This window comes from Mugil cephalus, chromosome 13, assembly GCF_022458985.1.
Source record: "Mugil cephalus isolate CIBA_MC_2020 chromosome 13, CIBA_Mcephalus_1.1, whole genome shotgun sequence".
In the NCBI taxonomy this organism is placed as follows: domain Eukaryota; kingdom Metazoa; phylum Chordata; class Actinopteri; order Mugiliformes; family Mugilidae; genus Mugil; species Mugil cephalus.
The window spans coordinates 19893775-19920541 of NC_061782.1; the positions used below are offsets into that span (position 1 = coordinate 19893775).

General features: G+C 40.4%; 2 protein-coding genes and 2 long non-coding RNA genes across 4 annotated transcripts in view; 2 read left to right on the plus strand and 2 right to left on the minus strand.

Moving 5' to 3' along the window:
* LOC125018449 lies at window positions 1-5536 on the plus strand. The gene is made up of 8 exons (XR_007113943.1): window positions 1-1631; window positions 2080-2177; window positions 2595-2696; window positions 2785-2917; window positions 3088-3203; window positions 3384-3456; window positions 3535-3635; window positions 4349-5536. It is a non-coding gene; the product is annotated as an uncharacterized LOC125018449 (long non-coding RNA).
* On the minus strand, window positions 5335-16024 carry LOC125018450. Its single transcript, XR_007113944.1, has 3 exons — window positions 13447-16024; window positions 6094-6234; window positions 5335-5477 (listed from the first exon to the last, which is right to left on the minus strand). It is a non-coding gene; the product is annotated as an uncharacterized LOC125018450 (long non-coding RNA).
* LOC125018447 (cytochrome P450 3A27-like) lies at window positions 9104-18865 on the plus strand. Its single transcript, XM_047602350.1, has 13 exons — window positions 9104-9202; window positions 9301-9394; window positions 9537-9586; window positions 10293-10392; window positions 11994-12110; window positions 12401-12486; window positions 12599-12741; window positions 12837-12961; window positions 15997-16081; window positions 16726-16886; window positions 16994-17220; window positions 17613-17775; window positions 17857-18865. Exons 1-13 carry the CDS (start codon window positions 9135-9137, stop codon window positions 17929-17931), a joined length of 1494 nt encoding a protein of 497 aa, XP_047458306.1. The 5' UTR covers window positions 9104-9134; the 3' UTR covers window positions 17932-18865.
* Window positions 18192-26767, minus strand: part of LOC125018448 (deubiquitinase DESI2) — a 17014-nt gene continuing 8438 nt past the window's right edge. The window contains exons 4-5 of the mRNA XM_047602351.1: window positions 25126-25267; window positions 18192-22208 (exon numbers count right to left, since the gene is read on the minus strand). Coding sequence (XP_047458307.1) covers window positions 21915-22208; window positions 25126-25267 — 436 coding nt within the window. The 3' untranslated portion in view covers window positions 18192-21914. The remainder of the gene's footprint in view (window positions 22209-25125; window positions 25268-26767) is intronic.

Sequence of the window (26767 nt, forward strand, 5' to 3'; positions counted from 1 at the left end):
AGTGTTGGCTTTTCGTTTTTCGTTGAGCAGTATCGCTCTGTCTCCGCTCTAAGGTCGTCACACATGTGTCCCACACTATTGCATCACTGAACCAGTCTGAAACTGTGTTCTCCTCCCCTCTCCTCCTCCAGGTGGACGTAGACTTCCCGCATCACCGCCGTGGTCTGCCACTCGCTGCTCTTAATTCAGTGGTGGGCATGTTTATGCCGTGGTTGACCGACTCTCCATTCGGCGTGGAGATGTGAGCTTCCTGCAGGAAACAGGCCAGATGCTGCCCTCCACAGCTGGACCAGCCTGCAGCTGTCATAGTACCACACACACAAACACACAGACACACACTCACACACACTCTGTTGTCTTTGTGAGGACATTCATTGATGTGTTGCATTCTTTAACTCCTTATTCTGAATTTGACCACCAGTAAGGATATACCCAGCCCTAATCCTAACCTAAATCTAATTATACCATTTCCCCAAAACTGACCTCAATTTGATAAAACCGCTTCACTCCCCTGACTTAAAAGCCAAGCTGGTCCTCACTACGACACTTGTACAGTTAGTTGTAGTCCTAAGTTCGGTTCGGTTTTTAGTTCACTTTCTGTTTTTCATTAGTTTGTAGGTAAACTTTACCCTCTCACCTTTTTCTTCATCTCTTTGAAAAAAACAACAAAAAATCTTTTCACTAAGTAGTTCACTTTCTTGTTTTCATCAGTGCTTAGTTTGTAGTTCTGTTCCTGTAGCTCTTTTACACTTTCTTTTGTGTAAATCAGCTGATGTTATCAGAGGCGGTGTCAACCGGTTACCGACTCTTGACAGGTTGACCCCGCCCCTTGCTGTTGGCCCGCCTCCAGGTGTGTGAGAGCAGAAAAAAAAAGCCTCCTTGTCCCGGTTCAGAGCTTCCATAATCCAGCGTTGGTGCCTGTTGTTCTTTGGTTCTCTGGTTGACTTTGGCCTTTTTCCAGTCCACGATGTGATTTTCCCATTTGCAGTGGCCCATTATTGCCAGTTTCATGTGTACGGTCAATGCCTGTTGTTTTCCTCTGTCTTTTTTCCGCTTTGGTCTTAGCGGAGCTCCTGGTTCATGTACTCAGAAGTGGTTTCAGTAGCATTTTACGTTTGGTTCTTTTTCTTCCGTGGGATCTTTTTTCAGGACTTCACGAGTGTTTCCATATTGGAGCATGTCTTGCATGTGTCGTTCATAATGTTATGTGTCCAGTAAGACTGTGGTTCTGCCTTTGTCTGCCGGGGGAATTGTTACGCCCGTATTGTTTTTTAGTGTGTGAACGGCCCTTGCCTCCTTTTTGTCGATGTTGCTGGGTGGTCATTTGGTTGTTTTGAGGATGCCTGCTACTTCCTTTCGTAGTGCTGCTTTTTCACCTTGGTCCTGTATTTTTTCACAAGCTAACTCCATGGCTAAGAGGAGTTCCCCATGTGGAATCTTATTTGGAGTTGGGGCGTAGTTTAAGCCGCTTTGGTTTGCTTTGTTTGACACATTTGTTTTCTGCAGAATTCCATGTTTTCCTTGATAGTTTCAATGTCTTAAGTGTGACTCTACAGTGGAGAAAACGACAAAGAAATCCTGTTTCATAAGACGGTGTGTCCAGCCTTTCGACTGCTCCTGGATGTTGTTTGGTAAGTGTCTAAAATATCTCATTTCCTCTAATTAATTTAATACACTTCTGGAAATTCTACTTTGAGCAGAATGTTGAATTTGGAGTTTTGATTAACTTTGTGGCACATTTAAGAAGTCTAGCACTTCGTAAACTTGTAATTTAATCTTGTGAAATGTTTTGGCATATTTAAGTATCCTGAACGTTATGAAGTCTGGTTGCATAAATGTTCAAGTTAAGAGTCAAGACCTTTTGCCAAAACTTTCTAACCTTCAATGTCAAAACAAGCAGTCTAAAAAAAACTGCACTGATATAATGTGACCTGTACTTGCTTTAGTCTGTTTCCTGATGCAGCTCCAACATCCTTTTTGTGAGCTTTGCTTTTGGTATCAATGATACCAAATATATCATATTTATTTGACTAATATTCATCAATTCTAAAAAAAAAAAAAAAAAAAATTTCATTTCAGGCTTTTCCAGTGCCCAACATGTATTTCGCTACATTGTCACCTCACTATCCACAGAAAGAGTGGTCACCTGCCCTGACATCGGCAATGTCTGAGCTGTGGTATGACTGAACAACTGAACACACACCCGCCACTGTCCAAATACTACTAACAACACTATACACTGGTATTTTACCAATAATCTGAATAAAATGTCTTGTGTATCACCAGAGTCACCAGATCAGAATTTTCAGTCAGATTGAGAAGTTGTGCCGTAAACCTTTGAACCTGTTAAAATTTGAAAATACAATCGGTCTATATCCAGTATCTTTGAATACTGTCATATTTACTTCCTAACTTTAGCTATTTTATTAGAAAACATTGAACCTAAAATTATACAATATATACATGTGCAAAGTTAAACTTTAAGGGTCTTCACATCCATATTGAAGGAAAAGTGTAGGAATTATAACCGTCTTTACTCACTTACTTTAGGGGCTCAAATGTGATTGTACAGTAAACTCCTTTTATTTCATCAGTTGCAGGTAAAATGTCTGAGACTCTACTCCCAGTGTGTCATTTGCATTTGGAAACGGTTACTGTAAACCAGGAAAATGCAAGAAAAGAAAATCTGAATGCAAGTAAAGCGTGTTTATGTTTTTGTATTTCTGGCTGCTTCTCTCATCTTTTCTCTGTTGTAGGTGCTTTAACTTCTTGTCTATCCGATAGAGAGCGGAGTGAACGTTGTGCAGTCACTACTACATGGACGTGCAGACAAAGAGATCTGCAGAGAGGGCAGGGCAGCGCACTGACACTAAGTGCTCTCAGCAGGGAACTCTGGATGTCTTCAAGAAAAGATAAGGTAGAGACTGTGGAGCAGCGGATCCACTGTGGACTGGCTGCAAAAAACTCTAACAAACTCCACTGTGTCCAGGTTTTTCTCCTGAATAGTGGTCTTGAGGCCTTCTTTTGTCAGGATGTTGAAATACCAGTTTGAATGTCTAACAGTAGTGGATGAATGTGTCCCCGCAGATGTGATGGGAAGAGAGAGTGCGTGTGTGAAATAAACATCGACGTCGTCCGTACTTCTGATCCCTGCTGTGGCATCTACAAATACCAGGACACCACCTACGCCTGCTTCCCAGCAAGTCAGTGTGTTTTGTGAATGTAAAAGTGAACCAGAGCTTCACATGAACCTGCCCAGTGTCTAATGTGATGTCTGTTATTTTGATGGTCCATACAAAAGTGTTTCAATCTTTTTTTATATATTTTTATTATTCAATAATGAAGTTTTTGCACCTGATTGTTTCACATTTCCTCTGTGTCAGAAGACGGGCAGGTGATATTTGTCTGATTACGCTATGACGACTGCTCAAAGCCCACAACAAGAGCTGCTGAAAGGTACAGATACTCATTATCAAACGTCACCCATATTTTCCACTGAGGCCGGTGCTGATTTGTATTAATCTGAACCCACAGCTGTGATGGGAAACAGCAGCTATGCTGTCACAGCAAGAAACTCTTTGTTTGGGGACCCGCGTGGAGGCACAAGTACCTGGAGGTGGTTTACAGACGTCAGTGTAAGTAGCTCAGAGGAGCTGTGAACTGTTTCAGTCTTGGCTGTAGTAGATCAGAGCTTAATAACTGGTAACACTGAACTTTAAATCAAGAACACTTTACACATTATGGCAACAGACTGAGTCTGAAGACATAACTGTGTTCAAACAGAATATTATAAAGGTAGCTGACAATGTAAATGGCCCAAACTCTTGCATAAAGTTAATATTAAAACTTAAAAAGTATTAGAAGTCATAGTTCCTCAGCCGTATTTCAAAAATAATAAAAGGAGTAGTAATTTTTGTATTGCTCAAACAGACTTCTAGCGTTTCATCCGAGACAACATAGATGTTTAAAGTAGCAGCTTCAAAGACGTCTTCCTACAGATCCAACAGTCTGACCTGCTGCTGCAGACGGACATAAAATAAACTAGAGCTTGACTGAGCCACTGAGCCTAGTTACGGTTGCTAAGATATGATAAGGCTGGAAACTTAACCACTGTGTGTGAATGTTTGTTTAGTTATAATAAAGATCAACCGTGTCGCAGCCATAACCACACTAACTGTTGCTGATTAACATCATGAAATTTCAGTTTAAATGTTCCAAACATGACACCAAGTAGATCTGGAGTTCACGTAAAGGAATCAGCTGATTTCTAAAACTGTCCTCTGTAATAACAGAACATTTCATCTACTCCATCGGTCTGATATGTTCTTTCCTGTTTGTGCTTTTGCAGATCCCTGGGCTGACTAATATCACTGGAATGGATAGTAAACCACCATGAAGATTTTGATGCGAACGTTTTTAATTTAATAATCACCACTACCCTTTGCTATAAAAATCAACTGACCTAGTCTACGTTTAAATGTTATAAGTAATGATGTTAGGACTAATGAGAATTGTACCTCACCAGTATTTCTATGATTTCACTGTGCTGCTCTTTTTTAAGAATTCTTGTCAAATATTCTTGCTAAAACAGGTGTTTTACAATTTTCATTTTGATTAATTAGTAGAAAAAAAAATATATATAACTAGCCGATCATTGGTTAGTGTTTACATTTGAAGAGAAAGCTGTGGATCTTCTCCGAGCATCTTCTGTTGAGGTGCTCATGCTTCTGTAACTATTTTACTCTGGTATTAGGAATCACGATATGTTTGATGTAGGTTAGGCTTCTTCAGATTCTGTAGTACAGAAATCCACCATGTTTTGTGGTGTAAATACTGACATGTACAGAAATAGTCCATGATATAGTTATACAATCAGCATCATAGTTTATATCACTGCATCCCTGGTCCTCACAGGTAGAAGTCGCTCTCACACCCTTAAAATATGCACACAGTGCACATCAGTTGTGAGAGCTTCACTTGAATAATTAAAAACAAAAAGTTTGACTTCTACAATCCGAGGAACCTGGCCCCATCACAAAGTTCTTTGCAGAGTTTACAGCTGTGTACAGCTGCCCCACAGGGCTGGTGTGTTAAAGCTGAATATCTACATCTGTAAATATTTTTGTACACATTTACTGTATATATTTATATTATTTCTGCAAGCATCTATCATTTATTGGGGAATAATTAATTCTTATCTTCCTAAATGAATCCAACACAGAGCTCTAGCAGGAGGTTACCTACTTCCCTCACCTTCCCTTCAGCTGATCGCTGCCACTCAGTGGAGGAGGGGTGTTACCTAAATGTGGGGACACTTCCTGTTCCTGGCTGTTTGTGGGTTTAACTTTTCCTCTGCTGGAGCTCGCATCATCATCATCATCTCGATGGACACCAGTACCACCTGACAGCTAGAGGGCAAGGGATCGATTCCCTGTCTTAGGTATCTGCACTGCTGCGGACGTCTCTTCATCCGCTACCTGTTTGCAAAATAAAAATAATAAAAAAAAAAAAAAGTTTACATTTCTCTTTATATCAACAAGTTGAATACAACTAAATCACCTAAATATTCACAATATATACAGTCATACTCTATACTATAAAATATGTATAACACAATTACCTGTAAAGTTAAAAAAAAAAAATATTTCATTTAGGTTTAAAAATAATATTTAATTCTCAAAAATGAGAACTGACAAAAAAAAAAAAAAAAAAAAAAAAAAAAACCTGGACTTAGAGTTTTGTTTTTTACCCCAGGCTGCAGTCCACTGCACCAACTGTACACACTACTGTGTAAAAAAAAGTCTTTTGAAGCTCCATGCTCTTAGCTGCTTATCCACTGGTGCAGTATTTCCAATCACAATGCTGTGATGGCTGTGCAGCTGGGGATTGGACCCAGAATGCAAGAGACTATGAGGCTCATATGAAAGTCAATAATATGAGTTTATTAAAAACTATAGAGGGGAAAACAAACAGAAGAAGCTGGAAACTCCAGGGAAGGAAAACACAAAATTAGCCGCTAAGGCAGGAAACTGTCTCTATCTCTCTCAGAGGCACTAACAAGGATAAAAGACACAGGAGACGAGTCAAACTTACCACACACAAGAAGCGACTCTTGTGCTGGCACAGAACTAGAACTGCAGAATTATCTGGCACTGGAGGGAAGCCACGGAAATCCTTGTAAAGTGAGCTGATGAGTGATCTGCCACAGCTGGTCCAGGTGCTCCTACCAGTCTCCTGCCCAGGTGAGAACAATTAGAGTCAGAGGGAGAGACGGAATACAAAAACCAGGCTCGTGACAAATGCCTCTTAATAACATTTCAGTCTCAGAGGGCTTCGTTCTACACAACAAGTGCAATTTAATACAATCTATTTTATCTAGTAAAATCAGCGCCGCTCTCAGTCCTCAGTTCCTAATTTTGTAACGTGCAGAAAATTGCGACGCTCAAGGAGAAATACGTTTCTAAAAGTGGCTCAGTGTGTATCTCTGCCATAAGTGTATCGTCTACAGTTGTACATGCAACCGGTGCTTGCTCTCCCTCAGTACTAATGTTTTAAAGAATTCGTGCACAAATTACGTTGTCACCACAACACTTTAATGCTCCTTGTCTTTATCAGAGCGTGCATGTAGATCAGTGGCGATTTTGGTTTTTTGAAATTCTGGTGGGGCCATGAAGGAAAATATTACAGTGCAATCCAGAAATACCATAACAAATGACCTCACAACAAAAACACAGTAGCTGGACCACCCGGAGAAAATCCACATAACATGCAAACGCCACCCCTTCTTGCTGGGAGGTATCAGTGCTAACCACCAAAACATATATTATCCAGAGCCGTAAATTAGAGAGAGTCTGGCCAACTCAAATCATGGGCGCCATGTTGGATACATCGGAGGGAAGATTCTACAGTGTAACCCCATTAGGCAGATGTGCTACGTTGAAATAAATGACTTATTTTCACCATTAACAGGCCTATAAATGTTATTGCCAACGTTTGTCAATATGTAAAAGACCCTCACTAAGTATCCCAGCATCTACTTACTTTAAATATCTTAAATGATTCTGTAAAATGCTTTGTGGCCCAATCGCCTCATCAGTCACAGAGCTGTGTTTACCTTCTCCTCAGTCTCTGTTCATCCATCGCTGTTAAAAGTTTGAAATTAGTACAAAGACACTCAGAAATAGTGAAAATTAAACTAGTCTTACTGTTATGTAGTATTATCATTAGTATCAACATCATACCGTTAGCACACTAGCCATAATAATTTAGTAGTAACCGAGTTACGTGTCAATTAAATTTCGACATAAATTACATGTACACATGGTTTCTTAGTATATATGACAGTAGCTGTTAATTTTCTAAAACTTTAGTCTAGATAACTAGCTAGTGTAAGGCTAGCATAAGGCTTGGTTAACTTCAAACTACATTCATTTGTAAAGCGGTGTTGGGTGTAATGACGGCAGGACTTTGTTTTTCCTATGTAAATTTCTTCCTTTTAATCTTCTGCTCCCATAATTTTCTGTTTTTGTTAACTGGAGACACTCCACTGTTCTGGGGCCCAAACTGAAGCGTGCACTATGCGCAGCAGTTCATCAACACAGCAGGCCTGGGCCATCTCAGCTGTGCCCCACTAAGCTGGAACAGAGATGCAGCATCAGGCACAACAAACTATTCACACACAACTACACTACCCAAAAAGGGTCTTCAGAGGAAATTGTGTTCATCAGAAAAAAAATTGCAGACAATTAACAGGGGGCAAATTTTTATTTATTATTAACTTAGAAAACTTAGAAAAGCATATAATCCTCCTCTGCACAACAGCGCCCTCTGGCGGGGCCGTGCCCCACTGGCCCTCTAACGCAAAGACTCAGTTTCTCAGCTCAGGTTTTACCAAAGAAAGACAGTTGCTGTTTGTTTTATGGTTCCTGTCTTCCTCTCATACATCCTTAAAAGGTTACAGAAACAAATTCATCCTCTGTTGTTTTAGAGAAGTGATGTCATCGTAAAGGGGTACGTAATGGTAATAACCTTTATCAGGCAAGTCCCTGGCTCGTTATCTTGCCACAGAGGTGATCAAAGGTTTCACTGAGGGTCAATCTCCGGCACAATGAGTCACAGAAAAAGCCTCGATTGCCAGTAATAACATGAAAACAACTTAACTGCACACAAAAACAACACCTCCTTGCTTTACTGTGTTTGTTACACATGGTGCTTTAAGACATTCACCAGTCCTTTCACAGTTGTCAGAGATATGGGTTTTGACCTTGTCATGTTGATTTCTTCCCTTATTTTTGGTGCTTTTTTTCACCAATCGCTTTTATTGGTGACCATAGCATATCTATCCTCTGTCTATCCAGATGCTTTGCAATTTCTCTTTCAGTGTACCCTTCTTTCTTCAATGTACAAAACTGTAGTCTATTCTTGTTTCTTTACCCAGTTGCTTCTTTCCAGCCATTTCTGCAGTAGTTTGTCATCATATTTCATTTAATAATTGCTTAATATTGTTTGCATTATCACCTTAACTTGTGTTTTCGCTGCATGAGTTTTTAAATTAACTTAACTTTGTGTATTCAATGTGAATTACTGACGACCTAGTAACGTGACAGACAGCCTCTGTTACAGGAGAAAACAAAGTAAAAACACAAAAAATCTGAATTGCAGAGCAGAGACTAATATAACGTTATGGGTGTTATACAGTGGACAACGGAACGCTTGTGAATGTTTGTGTTGTATGACAAAAAGAAGTTAGTTTAATTTATCCTGTCTCCACACTCGTCTCTACACCACTTGGGACACGGTAGAAAGACGTCCTTCCAGTCCTCACAGTGGAGGAGACCTCAGAGTGCAGGTCTGCAACGTGCGAAGTGCGTGCATAAATAAATAAATAAATAGCATTTATAACATATATTTAGGTATTTATTTCATTATTTATGGCATATATATTTAGGTATCAATTGATTTATTTATTCATTTATGGAATATATTTGTACATATTTACTTATTCATTTGTTTTTAATTATGGCAGAGTTGGTCCTCCATAGCGTCATAGACTCCTCCTACCGCCCACTTTACCTCACTTTTATTTTCAGTCCACTTCCTTATTTGACCAGCTCTTGTCTCGGCGTAAAGCAGAAATGTTTTTCTCCTTGTTCTCCCCGACCACCTGGACTTTGTTGGCTCTCTTTTTCACTCTGTTACTACTGTGAATATTACACACCTATTTCTCTGATCAACAAAGTACTGGTAAGGATTTGTTACCCTGCATTAATGATTGTCAAATAAACTCTTCATGTGACACAGGTATGGGGTATGGCCATTCAGGGTTTTCAGAAAGATGGGGGTACCTGGACCGATGCCTCTGCCTTTTATTGGAACAATGCACCATATTAAAAAGGTAGACACACAAATCTTTGACAGCCATTCAGGATTATATAATTGAGATGAGGAGATGATGGTGTTTTTAATGTGCTGATTAATAAACGTATCTATGCACCCCGAGTGTACCTGTTTCTCATTTTGTCTATGATTTCTTGTAGGGAATGTATTTTGAGCGCAAGTGCCACGCCAAGTATGGGGATGTTTGGGGGTGAGTTGTTTTTCCACATTCTCCTTTTTTTTTTTAATTACTTTAATTAATTAAAGGCATTAACAATAATTAAAATTAGTAGCAGATCAGTGATGAATCAGTGTGTGAGCAGTGCAGAGTGGAGTGGAAGTGGTGGAAGTGGATACTAGTATCATGGTCCAAAGATTAAGAACAAGCTCTGCTGATGCATTTCAATGCAGTTTTTCAAAGAGAAAATAAAACAGTAACTAGGCTGTACCTGTTTTAGGTGAGGTAATCCTTTATATATCCTACAACGGGGAACTTTGCAGCATTGCAGTAGCAGACGGTTTAAAAACTGTAGCACACATGATATAAAATGGAGTAATGAAACATTAAATACGATAGAAATCATATTTGTAATTGAAGAATAGAAGAATTTGCCATATTCCACATCAAGTCTTTGGGATTTGTAAGTGTAACATGTAATTGCAATGTATGTAGTAGATAATTTAGAAACATTACGTTCAAGTACAAGTTATTTTGTATCTCTGTATCCCAGTTTGTAATAATGCAAATAGAATTCATGATTAGCAGTTTTAATTGTAAAATAAAATAAATAAATAAATGTCCTGATACAAAAAAAAAGAATTAGAGACTTTAACCAACAGATTTTAAATTGTCGGTTGTTTTATAAAACATATGAGCTGCAGCTCAGACTTTGCTTTGTGATGCTGTGTTTGTGCAGGACTTTCGACGGACGAACTCCCATTTTAATGGTGACAGACATTGAAATTATTAAAACCGTGTTTGTGAAGGAGTGCTACTCTGTGTTCACCAACCGCAGGGTAAGAGACTCCTCTTTTGCCTATGCAAATTCAGTTCATAATGACAATGACCAGTGGTGTTTCTATAATGCTGTGTAATTCTCTGTCAAATTATGCAACTCTGGAAAGTCCTCTGTAATGCTTAACATCAGACGCAGGCGCAAGCAACAAACCAGGTTTTCTTTTGTTTGCAATTAAGAGATATCATAGTATATCCCCTGGAACAGATCAAGGCTACACAATGAAATATAAATGTTCAATGTTCAAAACAAGCCCATTGGATTTGTACTTGTTGTAGTTCATATGAAGAGTCATATAGTCTTGGATTACACCAGAATTCACACTCAGCTTCTGAGGCAACTGGAGAAAAAGATGAGAAAAAAAATGTTTAGCAAGCCAATGGTTTTAGTGAAAACAACTTTGATCTGTTGTGAATATTTGTGGCGTTTAAATGTCAGAATAGTTCGGGGCGTGTCTTTTTAGGATTATTAGTTCTCCTTGTTTTGCAGTGGATAGTTAAACTGAGAAGCAAACGTCCAACGAGAGAAACATTTTGGAGGTTTATTTAGCAGCATCATGTCTTGGAAAGCTCAGTAAAAATAAAGCAATGCTAAGACTGTAACAAAGCAGTAGTGTGTATGTGAACTCATTCACTCCACCCATTCTTTTATGCACTAGTCACCTCAGGGTTGCATCAGTCACTTTATGTATAATGTCATGCACTATGTCATGTTTGTCTTTAGTCTACTTTGTATATACACAATATATTGTTTTATATTTTATATATTCTCAACGTTGCACCTGCTGCACCGTAGGACTTTGAGGAAGGTAATTTCAATCCTGTTGTGTTGCGCATGTCAGAATTGACAGTAAAGTCCACTTGACAGTGTTTTACTGTTTAGCTTTTATTGTTTTTATTGTTGTTGATTATTTCATCCTGTTCAGAAATTTGGTCGGCAACGGCTTTTTAAATGTGCTATATAAATAAAAAAGACATAGAATGACATGAGAATAGGTGATATATGATACAGTCATAGTGTAGACAACATGGATATAGACAGCATTAATAATCCTGGAGTACAGCACCAACCCTCTTCACCAGGTTATTGTTGTACTTTGCTGTGCATTTATTGTTGTTATTTGTACCATGTACATTTACATGATGTCATGTAAGTATTTTAATACTATTTTATTACTTACAGTAGCTGACCGTATAAACACAAAACGAAGTTCATCCCAATTAAATGTAACGTCCCTTCCAAATATAGTCACTAGTTCTATGAAGATCTCTTGCCAGAAAAGTTTTATTTTTGGACAGGCGCAAAGCAACTGGTAATGATTGGCTTCCTGGGAACGACACAACCGGGGACGCGTGGCGGCATTGCTGAACCGGTGTGACAAAGTACCTAATGGGACATTTCCACCCAAATGATCCCCACGAGTTTGAGCATGATATCCTGCAATGGAATCCACAGTATTTCAAAATGTTTCATGTTTTGCGTCTCCATGTCTAGTCACTAGTGAGCATACAACGCAGACAGAAACAATGTTGTTGTATGAATTCACGTTATTGGAGCTGACTTCCATTGTCGTCCAGTCTAAGAAATGTCTTCTGTTCTCAGGATTTTGGCATTACAGGTGGACCTTTTGACGATGCAATCACAGCAGTGAAAGACGAGAAATGGAAACGGATTCGGAGCACACTATCTCCGTGCTTCACCAGTGGGAGACTGAAAATGGTCAGTGTCATGACTGAGTTCACTCACCACTTCTCCCTCATATTTCCCATAGACAAAATTGAGACATACCCGAACAAGCAAGGAAGCACTTCAGCCTTCTTTGAAACATTTCCTGCAGATAGTGGTCCACTGAAAATAACATTTTTCCCCTGTAAAGCGTTGGCAAGACTAAGGCACGCAAATGTGATGCTAGAATGGGCAATGATAAAAAAAAATATCTGCATATGCAGCACATTATCAACATTACACCCTTCACTCTTGTGAAAACCTAATAATCCTTGTTTTTGTAGGTTTTTCCTATTGTTGCCCGCTACGCAGACCGACTTATTGAAAAACTGGAAAAGACAAATTTGGATGAGCCCATCGATGTCAAAGAGTACGTTGTCAATGTTACGTGCCGTCACTTCTTTGCATTGTTTCTCGTAAAATAAATGAATATAAATAAACTACAATTTAATTCAATGCCGTCTCTTTGCCACCCGCCATAGGTTTGTGGGACCTTACAGTTTGGACGTAGTGACCAGTGCGTCTTTCAGTGTGGAGATAGACTCCATCAGCAATCCAGAAGACCCTGTTAAAGTTCATATACAGAAGATTTTTAACGTCAGCTTTTGGCCCTTTTTATTAACAAGTATATCCATCGTTTCACCGGTTGTATTCAGAGATCAGTTTAGCACCTAAGGATTTTCTTTAGTGACTGCTTTTGCTTGCTTGTTCTCCTTCCAGTGATAATTCCCTTTGCCGATCGTCTGCTACAGTTGCTTAAAGTGGAAACTTTTCCCAGACCCAGTGTGGATTTTTTCTATCGCCTGGTCAAGAAATTTAAAGAGCAGCATCAGTCTGGGGAATCTGTAAGTAAGATTGTACATTTCTCACTCTTAGAGAGAATTGGATGGAAGTTGACATCATCTGCAAAAGTAAATCGACTTTACTTACAAGAATTAATATTGCACCAACAAAGACTACTCTTGTTTGCAAAAAGCTGCCTTATTTCTATAAGCAGACCAGTTCATGGCCGACAGCTAACGTCCCTTGCTAACGGTCTTAGCTAACGGCTAACCGAAGTTAGCTCCCCAAGCTGACGTTACGTACAGGAAAAAACACATCTCTGCTTACTTTAAACGACAGCCAATTGTACATTTTTGCTTGAAATTCAATTTTAATCGAGTATTTTACTTGCTAACATTAGTTTCACATGAAGTCTTTTGAAGCCACTTGCTATGGTTAATTCCGAATTACAATAAGAGTCTCCAGTTGTTTTATATATCCATTTCTACAACAATATAAAACCTGAAATACTGCAGTATTTAACAGACTATATCACTAAAATTCTTACCTCAAAATCCAGTCTCCCACTTTTTCCAATTTCTTCTTTTGCGGAGCTGGTTGGGTGGTGGGATTTACCCGTAATTCATTAGCCTCATTTACATCGGGCCAGTTGGATGAGAGGAGATATGAAGTGTGCGCCTTGTTGGTTGTCTCACTCCAATCCTTTCTTTTAATCGTCTAAGACTGGCAGTGCCTGGTATGTGATAAAACTTAAAGTTAGTGTTTTTGTTTTAAAATACAGCAACACAACATTTTCACAGTTGAAATAGACAGTAATCACCTTTCTAAACAATAAGGGTCTTACACTCATGACATATTAATCAGTGTTCAGCAATTTGGTCATATTTCAGTCAGATCTTTCATGTTTTTATTACATTGCATCTTTGCTAAACCACAAGATAGATTTCTTAACCATTATTCACTTTATGAACTTCATTGCTACCCAGTATCAACATTGTAAGTCAACACAGTTCAAATGTCTTTAAATTTGGTTAAACTAAAGACACACAGTGCCTCTGCTTCAGGGGGCTGTTTGCCCCAGATCTCCACTCACTTGACACATGTAATCCAGTTTCATCCAGTTTTGTACTAAATTCTGCAGCCCAGGGAATAATTTTAGCCAGAATAGTAATTTTTATCAGTCTTTCTCAAACACAGATAAATTCACGTATTTTGCTAGAATACAGTATAAATTAAAGAGCTGATGAGTCCTTTCATTAGTAATCTTTAGGCCTTTTTCATGTTGTTTGTTCACAGAGTCAGTCAAGTACACTCAGGTGTACCAAAGTTCTGTACTGTAGTTTGAGTACTCTAACTAATTTTTACAGAGGCAGGTATCACAAAATAATGTCATGAGTTAAACCTGTTTGCAGTGGCCATAAAACCTAGTTAACTTTTTTAATCAGGTCACAGATGGGTCACAGAATGTGACACAACACCAACTAAGAAACAATATTCTTGTGCAACATATGAACCACTCTTAACACTAGTTACCACTCTTGTTATCCTACCCTTTGTACAGACTGAACAAGACAGAATGTGGAAATCAGGCAAACAGTTTGTTTCCTGTCTTTGTGTTCAGCTAAGCTGTTAAAGTATTCTCCAACAATAAACCTTGGATCACAAAAGCCTTGAAAAAAACTCTGAATGAAAAGAAAATAGCATTCAAATCAGGAAACATAATTGAGTCAAAACACATTCAGAACAGATTAAATAAAGAAATAAAAGCAGCAAAGAGAAACTACAAGGAGAGAGTCGAAAAACAGGAAGGCAAAGCCAGAGACGCCTGGCGTGGTGTCAAAGCACTGGCTGGCCTTCCCAGTAACAGTTCAAAACTGCAGACTGCTGATCCCATCAAAACAGCAGACCTTAATTGAGCTATGGTCAAAATTCGACTTTCTGACTACAGTCCTTGTCCCAGTTTACATGCAGCACAAGAAAATCGAATAACTGTTCTCCTCCTCCACATTAGGTGGCGATACGTGTCTTTTCAGCGGGATAATACCACCTTAATATGGCCGTTTTCCGCATACACAATAATACATTAATTCCTGACTCCACAAAGATGGCGGTGACGTAGGAACGCCGTTCAGCGTTCTTTAGGGCTTCTACGTATTAATGTCTATGGTTTTCCGGTTGACCTATTACCCCATATAATAAACAAGAGTCGTTCATGCGGCGGGCCGGCATTTCCAACAACAACCATAGGGATAATAGTACATAAATCTCGTATGTAATGTTCCCGCAGTCAGTTCTATTGCAGATTTGACCAGTCTGACTACTCACAGGAGAGGAAGGAGTTGTTGGTCAAGCTCACCTCTAGGTTACCCACCAAAGCAACCCTGGAGCTGCAGCCAGAAGAGGTGAACTCATGCTGAAAAGGACAAAACCCAACAAAGTGCCAGGACCTGATCAGATCTCCGGTCAGCTGCTAAAGTCCTGCTGCAGCCAACTGGCAGAACACTCCATCTCAACCCAATGGAAATGATCAATCATCTATCCAGTACCAAAAAGTACCCAAAAGAGCAATCCCTCCTGCAGTAATGATTTAGTGGGTCAACCCACTAAACAAAATCATAACCTTGAGTAGTAAAACAATGGGACTGGCACAGGAACCACTTCACAGCATTTACAGCAGAAGAACTAAACAAAAAGGTTTCAAAATAGCTTCAGACACTGCACACACACTGCATAGCCACTACAGTCTCCTACCCTACTAAAAGTAAGAGAACCATGACCAGTTTCGTGCCCTCATCCATCAGATTACTGAACAGCTGACCTGGTCTCGCTTGTGTGTGTGTGTGTGTGTGTGTGTGTGTGTCCTTCTCTTTTTAACATTTGTTTTATACTTTTAGCATTTTAAAATTTGTATTTATCTATATGTATTTTTTTTGTTTATTTGTGTTGTTTGGACTTGCACTGGCACTTTCCACGACTTAAGTTGCTAGCGGAAGAATAAAGTGATTTGATTTTGACAGATTTTGAAGTTAACATTGGTCCTAGCTTTAACAGCACATTTAACAGGCAGTTTGTGTGATTGTTCTCTGTGTGGACCTAGACTCGCTCAGACTTCCTGCAGGTGATGATCGAGCAAGAGATACCAGATGCAGATATAAAGAGCGAACAAGAACAGCCAAGTAAAGGTTTGTTTTCACCCAAGCAGGAATTTGTGAGGTAACACAATGAGTTTAGGGCTTTTCTCTGTTCTAAGTCTACATTCAAACTGTTCTTCACCTTCACTAAGTCATTCGCATCAGATTCACATCTCATCTAGATGGCAAATCATAAAGTTGGAGACTGGAAACAAATTTATCCCATCATTGTCAAATGTTGTTCCAAACTATCCTTTTAAATAGTGAGTCTGAGGGGATTAGAGGAGAGTTGGTCAGTGCATCATGGGAGGTTCATCAGCAGACTAGGCCTATAGCAGCACAGCTAATGGATGGTTCATGGTCACAAAAGTGCCTGCCTTTCAGACTGCACTACACTTTGACAGCAAAGCATTTCATTGGGGTACTATGGGACTGTAGAAACTTCAAGCTAAGATGGAGCTTGGCCATTAAGGCCTTGTATGTAAGGAGAAGGAGTTTATATGCCCCTCTAGATTTCACTGGGAGATAATGAAGAGATAATGATGAATTACAATAGATTATTTTAGAGTTTGGTTGCGTAGATATTCTGACCAAAGAGAACATAATTAATTAACCAATTACACGTGAGTGCAGTTATTTTTAATAAAATATTTAATTTGACATCCTAAGACTTTTACTGTCCTTTTTTGTCGTAGGCTTGACTGAACAGGAAATCCTTTCCCAGGCCTTCATATTTATCCTTGGTGGCTACGACACAACCAGCGCCACTCTCTCTTTCATCTTCTACTGTTTGGCCACAAACCCCGATGCGATGCAGACCTTGCAGGATGAAATCGATGCCAGTCTGCAGAAAAAGGTACAGTAATTCTGTATATGATTTCATGCCACTTTAGACCCAATAGCTGACCTCATCTGGATATTTCTAGTTTTGTGTTCACCCCCTACTTTATCTTTTGCCTCTAGGCTCCCGTTTCATATGAGGATTTAAACGGTCTGCAGTACCTGGACCAAGTGATTTCTGAGGCGATGCGTTTGTATCCCACCGCATCTGGGATTGAGAGGGTTACCAAAAAAACTGTGGAGATCCATGGCCTCACCATCCCTGAAGGAACAGTTGTTGGGGTTCCTGTGCACATTTTACACAGAGACCCACGCTACTGGAGCTCACCTGAACTTTTCAAACCAGAGAGGTAAATAGACGCAGTTATGAGCTTTCAGTCTTTACATTAGCTACACGACTTCTGCACACAGCTGTCAAAATGTAGACGTTCGAATTTCTGGTGAGGAGTTTAAGTGTTTATTTCTGAGCATCTGTTGGTGATGCACACCTGGAACTCACATGACCAGGGTCTGTAAATAATCCAGACCAACATCCTCTAATTGGAGGTGAGTTTCAGGTGTACATCAACCACAGATGTAACTGAACCTGGTTGAAATGTCTTGAAGAAAACTCAAACAAGTCCAGGTGCCTTTGTTTTAGGTTTGTTTCAGACATACCATGACCTGGATGATAGATCTTTTTAATAACACTGTCATTTCCATTGTTGGACAAAGTGAACGTCTCTGTGGTCTGTATGTGCAGGTTCAGTAAAGACAGCGGGGAGGAGGTGAACCAATACGCCTACATGCCCTTTGGCGTCGGACCCCGTAACTGTGTTGGGATGCGCTACGCTCTCCTCGTCATGAAGATGGTTATCATGCGTATCCTGCAGAATTACACCGTGGAAACATGCAAAGATACTATGGTGAGAGCGACACTCCTCTGCACTAGACTGTGAAACTGCTCTGCTTTCATCTCTGATTTTGCATATGTTTCTTTTCCTCAGATTCCCCTGGAGTTTGAGTGGAAAACACAGCCAGTGAAGCCCATAAAACTCAAGTTTGTTCCCAGAAAAGAATAGTACAAGAGGGAAGATCTTGTAATTCTGAGCTAGCATGAAAACAAGCCAAGCCTTAATTTACCAAAATGAAGAACCTTTTGTTAAACCTAATAAATGAATGAATGAATGAATAAACAAATGAATGGTTTGCCTCCAGCCCAACATATTGGGCTGTGAAGCTGCAAGAAACAGGATGCTTCATTAATCATTTATATTATTGTCATTTATATTATCCATAATCATAAGAAACTTGTTTGTTAAATCAGGTACAGAACAGGAGGCACTGTTTATTTTCTTTAATTCCTTTCAAACAGGGTACAAATGTGTTCGGCTCCACTGAAGTCAGTTTGTGTGGGTTTGAGTGACTGAGGTTTCCTGATCTGCATTCACAGCAAACACAAGTGGTGCAAAAATAAAGAAATAAAATCATTTACTTTTAGGTTATTTACTGTCAAATAAAGAAGGAATGAAGGGATAAATAGGGGTCATTATCTAAAAGCAGTCTTTGGTCAGTAAAATGATGTCAGTCATAAGTGTTATAGAAATATAAGGTAACAATTTAGCTGGTGGATAATTAATGTTGGAAGTGTATGTACAGTCATGATTGTGTAACAGCAGGAAACCACCAGAAGCTACATGAAGCTTACAGGAAACCTCAGTTAACAGTACAAATAACAGCCAGCAGAAGGCGCTGCCATCAGCAGTGCCAGTGTGTGTGTCTGTGCATTTAAAGTAAAAGTTTAGTTACGACAACGTAAGAGACAGTTACACCCTTTTACTCTAAATCTGACAAATTTGCTGGTTTTATGAGAATGGTTTTTTCTGTAACACTGCTTTTCAGAAAATAATGTTTTTACCTGTAATTGCAACTGTGTCAAAATAAACGATGGTAAAATTTGCTTGTGAACCAAAATAAGTTTTCCAGATGTGGCAAATATAGTGCTACATTTGTTAAGATGTTTTTTTTTTTTTAAAAAAAAAAAAAAAAAGAATATCTGTACGTGTGTGAGAAATTTGGCCCAGTTGGCAGTTTGTTGATAGTAAAGCGTTTATAATCTACCAGTCTGCCATTACATTATGACCACTGACACCTGCCACACAAATAACACTGTTAACTCGTTGCTACGGCACCTATCAATGGGTGGGATGCATTAAGCAGCAAGTGAACATTTTATCGTCAAAGCTGATGCTAGAAGCAGGAAAAGTTAACAAGTGGAAGAATTTGAATTTCATCTCCAAAACTGAAGATCTTGTGGAGTGTTACCTGGTCTGCAGAGGTCAGTATCTATGTATATATTCAGTATCCAAGAAAGAAAAAGAGGTGAACCTGAGACAAAGTCATGGACACACGTGAGCAAGCATCGATGGGATGTGTTGGACAAACAAGTCTGATCCATACAGATTCCACCTCGCAATTTATTTCCAGAACTTGGATCTCGTGGAGTCCATGAATCTACAGGTCAGGCCTGTTTTGGCAACAAAAGAGGGACCTACGTAACGTTAGGAAGGTGGTCATAATGTTATGGCTGAGAGGTATACAAGTGCACACACACATGTACACACACACACGGCCAAAAAAAAAAAAAAAAAAAAATCAGCACAGGCCTCATAAACAACAAACATACAGGTTGTAAACAAAAGCTCTTTTTTTATCAAAGAGTATAAAAGTGCACTGCCACCGTGTGCTGTTGAAAAGCTTTATGGAGTGACTACTGCATTAGAAATAACAACGAGGCAAACATAACGTGGGATAAAAAAGTTTAAAGGATTATATTACAAAGCCTTTTAGAGTCCTGAGTTTATCAAACATAAACAAAACAGACACAAAGGCCAGAGTCTTTATATTAAAACGATAAGGAATTTTAAAAAACAAATCTCCAGGTTCAACTGTCCTCAGACTTCCATCATGTTTTCCACATGTCGATGGCTCTCATTTGGGACAGTGTACACATTCTGCAGCATTATGTGTGGTTGTTAACAGCATACATAGATTCAGAGGAGGTGCTCATCATGTAGAAAAAAAAAACAGCACTTTCCAATCTTGTCTGAGTAAATGATTGAATGAGCTTTCCTCGTGTAAAAAAATGACAGATTTTAAACTTAAAAATGTGTTTCAGATGCTTCAAATTAGCACCGATGTGCGTCATCCCTAACTAGACACCCATGTGAGGAAAAGGACTGTGCGGAGTGACGGCAGGTCAGTTGGGGAAGAGTTTGCCTTCCTTTGCTTCGTCGTCAGCCAAATATTTGTGGATTATGAGCTGACATCACGTATGAATCACTTGGAAGAGAACTAAATATTTGCTTAAACCTACAAACCGTGAGCTGTCTGGTACAAAGCAGCCCGACAAAGGAAAACGGCCTTTCAGGTTAGTGTACCATGACACTAACTCGGTGCTTGCACTACAACCTTACTCTCGAATTATGTGGAAATGTTGTCAAAAAAGGGGAAGAAATTATTAGCCTAATTAATCACATATGTGTGGTTATGATAAGAAGATGACGACACTGGAGAGGACCTGAACCTGAACCTGAACCTGAACCTGAACAGCTTCTACAGACTTGACGGATCAAAGAGAGCAAGCTGGAAAGCAAAGACTGCCGACAACTGAACCTGTCCGAGGCGTCCTAGGGTCCGACACTGGCTCCGGGTCAGTTCATTGTGTCTGTGAGGCTGATTGTAGTTCCTAGTTTAAGATGATTTCAGACCTCCAGCCTGTTGTGGTAGAAAAATAAAAAGGCAGAGGTCACGGTGCACGCACAGCACCTTGAGGCAAAGAGTCCAAAATTACCAGCCAACCGTTCAGAGGAAACATTTAACAGCTGCAGCTCAAATTCTACCAGCGCTCAGCTTGTGGACATTTGAAATCACAACAATCAAACGTTTCAGCCAGGTCCACTGTGTCGACCAGGAGAGCCGGAAATTGCTTTAACATTCAATTCTGCTTCAAACACTCAGATTATATAAATGTACAACACGAAGAGACCCTGTACAGTAGGAAGTATTGTCTACTTGGGTTAAATCATGTCAGTCCTTTCCATGTATTTGGTTTTAACACATTTCAAAGGTCTGAAGAGGTAAAGATATAACGTAATAATATAAATATAAAACATAAAAATATACTAGTAATGATCCTGTGGTAATCTTGTGTGATTAAGATCAAGTGGCTCAACAGCGCCAGATATCTGCTCGCACTGCACTTTCCCAACCGACAATTTCTGACTAACTTTCAAGACCTGACTCTCCATCGCTTACACCGACGCCTCACAGCGATTGGCCAGTTTCACTAAGGAGAAGGTGAAACCAGTAACTGAATGTCTCCATCTTTAGCCGTCTTGATTTATTCTTCACATATCTGTTTCATATCTGCCCCTTTTCGGGTGAATAACACTTCGCTTTCTTGCATTTAAGTCTAACACAAAAAAACGTCTAAAAACACAGTAAATACAGCAGATGTCACAAGCACTTAGGATCTCAAGATTCTTGTTCACTTTAAACCATCTCATTCTGACCCTTTAAAGTTATATTACTTGCCTCCAGGCCACAGGGAAACGAGTGACATCGAACCTGTCAAATGGTCGGTCGTCAAAAACAAACCCTGATTTCTGCAGAATTTGGTTTTCACTGGAACAAGGTGAGGATCAGCACCAGTCAGTTACTGAGCACTGGTAAAATCTGAAGCGCAAACAGCAATTTGGCAGGTAAAATAATCAAAGGGAATAGTTTGGATTGTGAATGGGAGAAATGTAAGTAAGATTCCCGCCTTAGTCAGCAGCAAGAGTTCCTTCCCTCCTCAAGGTAAAAGTGTTCCATTGCTCTGCATCGTGGTAGAGATTTGGCTGACGTTTGTACCCACAGCAGGCAGCGGTCGAGGCTCTTTCTTGAGGACAGTCTGACAGGACGTTAGGCCGCACCCATCAGCTGCTGCAGGTGTCCCGTTACCTGACTGTGTCTGTAACCGCAAGTCCGGCCTCAAGTTTTCCTCGAGCGGACCTTGCAGCGTCTACCGGCGGGGCTGGTGGCGAGAGTGGCGGGGCAAAGACGACGAGGGGCTGGAGGAGGACGAGGGCGAGCAGGGCGACATGGAGGCCAGGGAGGCTGTGGCCGCGGCGTCCTCCGCTTCCTCCAGCTCTCCTCCTCCTCCTCCTCCTCCTCCGTGGAGCTCCTGGCTCACGCTCGACTGTAAGGCAGCGGGGGTCAGCCACTCTTTGGGCAGGCAGCTCTGGAGGAATGGCACGCAGGAGCTGAAGTAGGCCAGGCGGTTCACCCAGCGAGGAATCTCCCTGCCACACAGGATCTGAGGAGACAGGGAAAATGCTGTTAGAGCTAAAGACATAAACAGAGATTTGTTATTGGTCTTAATTTCTGAAATGACTTTCCTCTGGTGAGGATGAATTCTAATGAAACAGCTGCATTTGACTCACTAACCAAGGCTGATGAGTATGATTTTTACTTCAGAGTAAGAAGACATTTGAGCTTGATGCTGTTTCTTATTATATTTCATGTATTTGGGTGTTTTGGACACATATTCAGTGTATTTGCTCTTTTTTTATTGAGTTTTTGTCAAGTCCACGGTGGCTCAGAAAATTCTCCTTCCTTCTGGCCCTTAGACACCATCTACTGTGATGGTGTCTAAGTTTACAAACATTTTTTTACAAAGATGTCGGTCACTTGTGTAGGTCCATTGCAGGAGTCTAAGTCTTACTCATGAATGTTAAAATCGAGCTCCATCTTATGAATTCAATATAATAAATCTTGATTTTATTTACTATGTGGACCAAAATACCTTCACAACCTACGAGTGTTCCTTCCTTCTGAGACGGAAAATATCTAAGTACACCTGAGCTTGTTGTGGAAGAAATGAATCTGAAACAATGCAGACCTCAGGGCAAACTAGATTAGATTTCCTGACTTTTCAACGATGGATTCCCACCTCACCGGCACAGGGAGCAACACAGTCTGTCTGAGGGCTACTCATCATCTTTCAGCTCCGTCATCACTATTGCGGCATTACAGGCTTCCAAGAAATTCAACTCGTTTTTTCCAGTCGAATGGTCCAATTGTGCTTTTATCAGAGCATTTACTGAATCTGCTGATGCGCTGCTTTTTAAGATGCACGGGGATGAAATGGGGACGGTGGAGTTTTCCTGGAACCGCGAAAAGTCTCGCAGAGCAGCTGGTTCAATGCGTCGAACAAAACACAGGCACCCAGCAGATGAGCAGATGGTACAAGATTACAGTTTGTCTGCGGCGCTGCAGCAACAATTCGTCCACTTCTTCAGAGAGGTTCTGACACTGCAGTCATGCGCTTTCAGAAAAGCCCCTAAAGCTGTTAGATCGCTAACAAGTGTCGTTTGTGGGAGATAAACTGGCCTTTGATGGCGAGCATTCACTTCCTGACAACAATAACTGGAGGCAGCGGACAGTGAGAGGAAGGGAAACATAAAAATACTTTTTTTCAAACCCTGCAGTCCTCCTCAACACTGAATTTACAGACAACAAGCAGTTATTGTCCTATTTAGTTTGTTTTATAACGTGGTACACAAATCAATGTGTCTTGCTTATTAAGATACAGTGAACGTGTTAATACATCCAGCAGATACAGAGCAACATTTACTCCATAGCTCTCCTTGTCAAATATTCAATCCTTTCTGTTCAGTTTTTGGCCTCTACCAACTCCCAGGAGAAATGCGTCTCTTGGCAATGACCCTAAATGTACGACTCTTGTCACCAAGAGGTTGCTAACACTGTGCTTTTGCAGTTTGGCGCCAAGCAGATAACAGGCAACGATCTTAAAGAACCACCATCAATGAAGTCTGACCGTGACGTCACATATTGACAGCAGCCAGTCGGCTCTACAGACACAGGAAAGGAAATGACTCTTCATACCAACGGGTGGCAGTATTCCATGTTCCTTGTCTGAAACGTGAAACAGGAGCTATTAGCTGGGAAGCTAGGAAGCTAGGAGGAGCTACAAACTGTTGCACAGAGCTGTAATGACACACGAGTCATTTGTTTTTGAAAACCAGTTGCCTCACTGGCTTTACCGAATTCAATAGCTCAGTTCTTTACCACCACTCTGATTCCATCTACCTGAGATTACTTTCCGAGGCGCAGTATGTCCAATGTATCTTCAATATGTGCACATACACATATCAAAGAGAATCTATGGCAGCAGGGGTAATTTTCAGTTGAAAAGTCCTGCGTTCAACTGGTTTTGTGCTTTCCTGTCACCTTCCCACATGAATAACGGTGCACAGATGTGTGGAGATAATGGACTGGCATAATAAGGGCGAACCAGAGCGCTAACAGGGTGTTGATTTGCTTTTCAAAAAGAAGGCTGACATCAAACGCTCTGTCTTGATAATCAATTTGTTACGCTTGGTCTTTTAAAGCTACAACATCCATCAACGTGTCCAACCATTTTCTCCTCGCTATCACTTCAAGTCAACCTCGCGTTTAATGAGGTTACAGTAAACATGAGCATTGAATCCTGAGGGTAAGACGAACTCCCAACGGTAACTCTGTGTGTGTGTGTGTTTTACTATATTCCCGTATGGGTTGGTATTAGTGTATGTGACACCATTTTGTGTCCATATGTGTTGATGTATGCTTTATAAATTGGATATTTCTCTTTGGGAGCATCTTCACATGTGGTATGTACATACAATATGTGTTTTATCATATTTGTGTGTGCGTGTGTGTGTGTTTGCCAGCTGGCTCTGCGTGTCTGGGCTTGTATCAGTGTCCTAATCCCCATCTCAGCGCTAGATGCTAGTGTAGGACTCGCTGCTCATTAGTCACACCAGGATAAGCCGATTGAAACCCCCCACACACACACACAACTACAAACACACACACCCACGCGCAGGCGGTTCAAGCACTCAGAACTGGAAAGACAAAATCAAGATGAGAGCTACTGTTAGCTGGGAGGCTAAGATGCTAGGGAGAGATCCAAACCATTTCACAGTTGAAAGAAGTGAAGCCTTCCAAGTATCTTTGAAACTTTATTGTTTTATTGAATTTGCTGAGAAGCCGGCAGCAGGGCTGTTACTGGTGCCACTGGTGTGACTGGTGCCACAGATGCTCACGGACAACCCGACACCGACAAACGGCCCACCGCCGGCTTCGTGTGTCATGGCCAAAAGATTGAAGTAAGCATTAAGGAAGCTAAATGTCAGTCTGTGTAACGTCCTCTGAAATTCAATACGTACCTCTGACAGTGCTGAGGAGAAGTGGTTGCAGTTCTTGTGCATGAGGTGGTAGGCGTTGCCTTTGTACTCCTTCCCCATCTCCTCCACGATTCGCTCCACATCCTCCTCTGTAAAGTCTGTGCTGCCCAGGACTATGGCTTCTCTACAGAGACGAGTGGAGAAAACAATGCCGTTACTCACGGATTTCAATGGGTTTGTAATCATGCAAAAAGGGCTCATGCAAACAAATCCTGTCTTAAGTGGCGCATGATTTCAGAGACTCTGTGGCATTTACCGGTTGATTTTTCACGTTTTACAAAATTTGTGGTACAAGACATATACGAAGAGCCTGCCTTTTTAAAAAAAAAAAAAATCCAGAGCTTGCAAACAATGCTGAAATGTATATCAGTCCACTGATTTTCTCTGAAATTTATAACATGTTTGGGCATTTTTGTTTGTGCACTGGTTCATTTCCCTTCATGACATGGCAGAAGGGCTAAAGCCACATTTCACAGCGCTTCCCTCTGTGTCTCTGACCGATGATCAACATGAATTTGCTCACTTCCTGCATTACTTTACAGTTTTATAGCATATAATGAAGTGAAAATGACATTTGATGATTTCCGTCTGAGACAGTGTTTGATTCACTTGGTTAATCACTGTGGATGAAATGGAGGCTTTTGTCCCATATGATCCACACTTATGGTCTTGTGGCCTGCATGGAGACAGTGTGTGTGTGTGTGTGTGTGTGTGTGTGTGCGTGTGTGTGCGTGCGTCTCACAGGCAGAGCCCATCTAAAGCCACAGGGCAGATCAACTAGAGCAGAAGTAATGCACAGAAGCCCAGTAGCTCTGGGCAGACAGACACGCACCAAACGTATTGAACTGAGAGGGTACTCTACTGTTTCTCTGACTCCACTTCATCTGTAGTAAACATGAGCTAAAATGGTGAAGTGCTACTCTTCTGTGAAAGAAATGAATCACAATTACAGGTAAATGTATTTATATTCAGATCAAAACCTCAGATGTTTTTAAACCATAAACAACCAAAAATACACCACACCACTTCACAGGACTCCACCGGTCAGTAGTGTCAGTAGTCTATAAGTAAAGCTTCTGTGTACCCTTTTGGCTTTCTCAGTTTTGTTTTTAATAATTTTAATAATTATAATCATTTTTACCACATTAATTTCTTCTCTGCAGCTAATCAGTCAAATTTCTGGCTGACTTGTTTCATCCTCGATTCAACGTTGCAAAAACTTAGGTTACAGCACTTAAGTTTATCGACAGCCCGGCTCCGGCCTGACTGCTGACTGTGTCACAACTTTTACAAATGTATGGTTATGTGCAGCAGATTCTCCCTCAAAATCACAACATGCAGTATCACACGTAGAGTGAAGAGAAATTCCACTTTTTTCAAAAAGCAGTGACTAGTCATTACAGAAGAACCCATAGGCCGGCATAGTAAACAAATAAATAATTATTGAACGCAACAGTGACCATTCAGTGATTCAATGATTGTTTAAGTGGTTGTAAGAAAATCAATGGCAACACAGTTCCTTGAATGAATCTTAAGGCACTGATGGATGTGGATGAGGTAGACTGTGATACTGACCATTTCTCAATGTCTGTAGTTCTGAGACTTTACATTTAATCACGTTAAT

Excerpts from the sequence above, each read along its gene's own strand:
- LOC125018447 (XM_047602350.1), top strand. The coding sequence starts at position 9,135 with ATGTTTTTCTCCTTGTTCTCCCCGACCACCTGGACTTTGTTGGCTCTC. Across the intron at positions 9,395-9,536 it reads CAATGCACCATATTAAAAAG|GGAATGTATTTTGAGCGCAA; the intron begins GTAGACACACAA and ends GATTTCTTGTAG. Across the intron at positions 12,487-12,598 it reads GAGCCCATCGATGTCAAAGA|GTTTGTGGGACCTTACAGTT; the intron begins GTACGTTGTCAA and ends CACCCGCCATAG.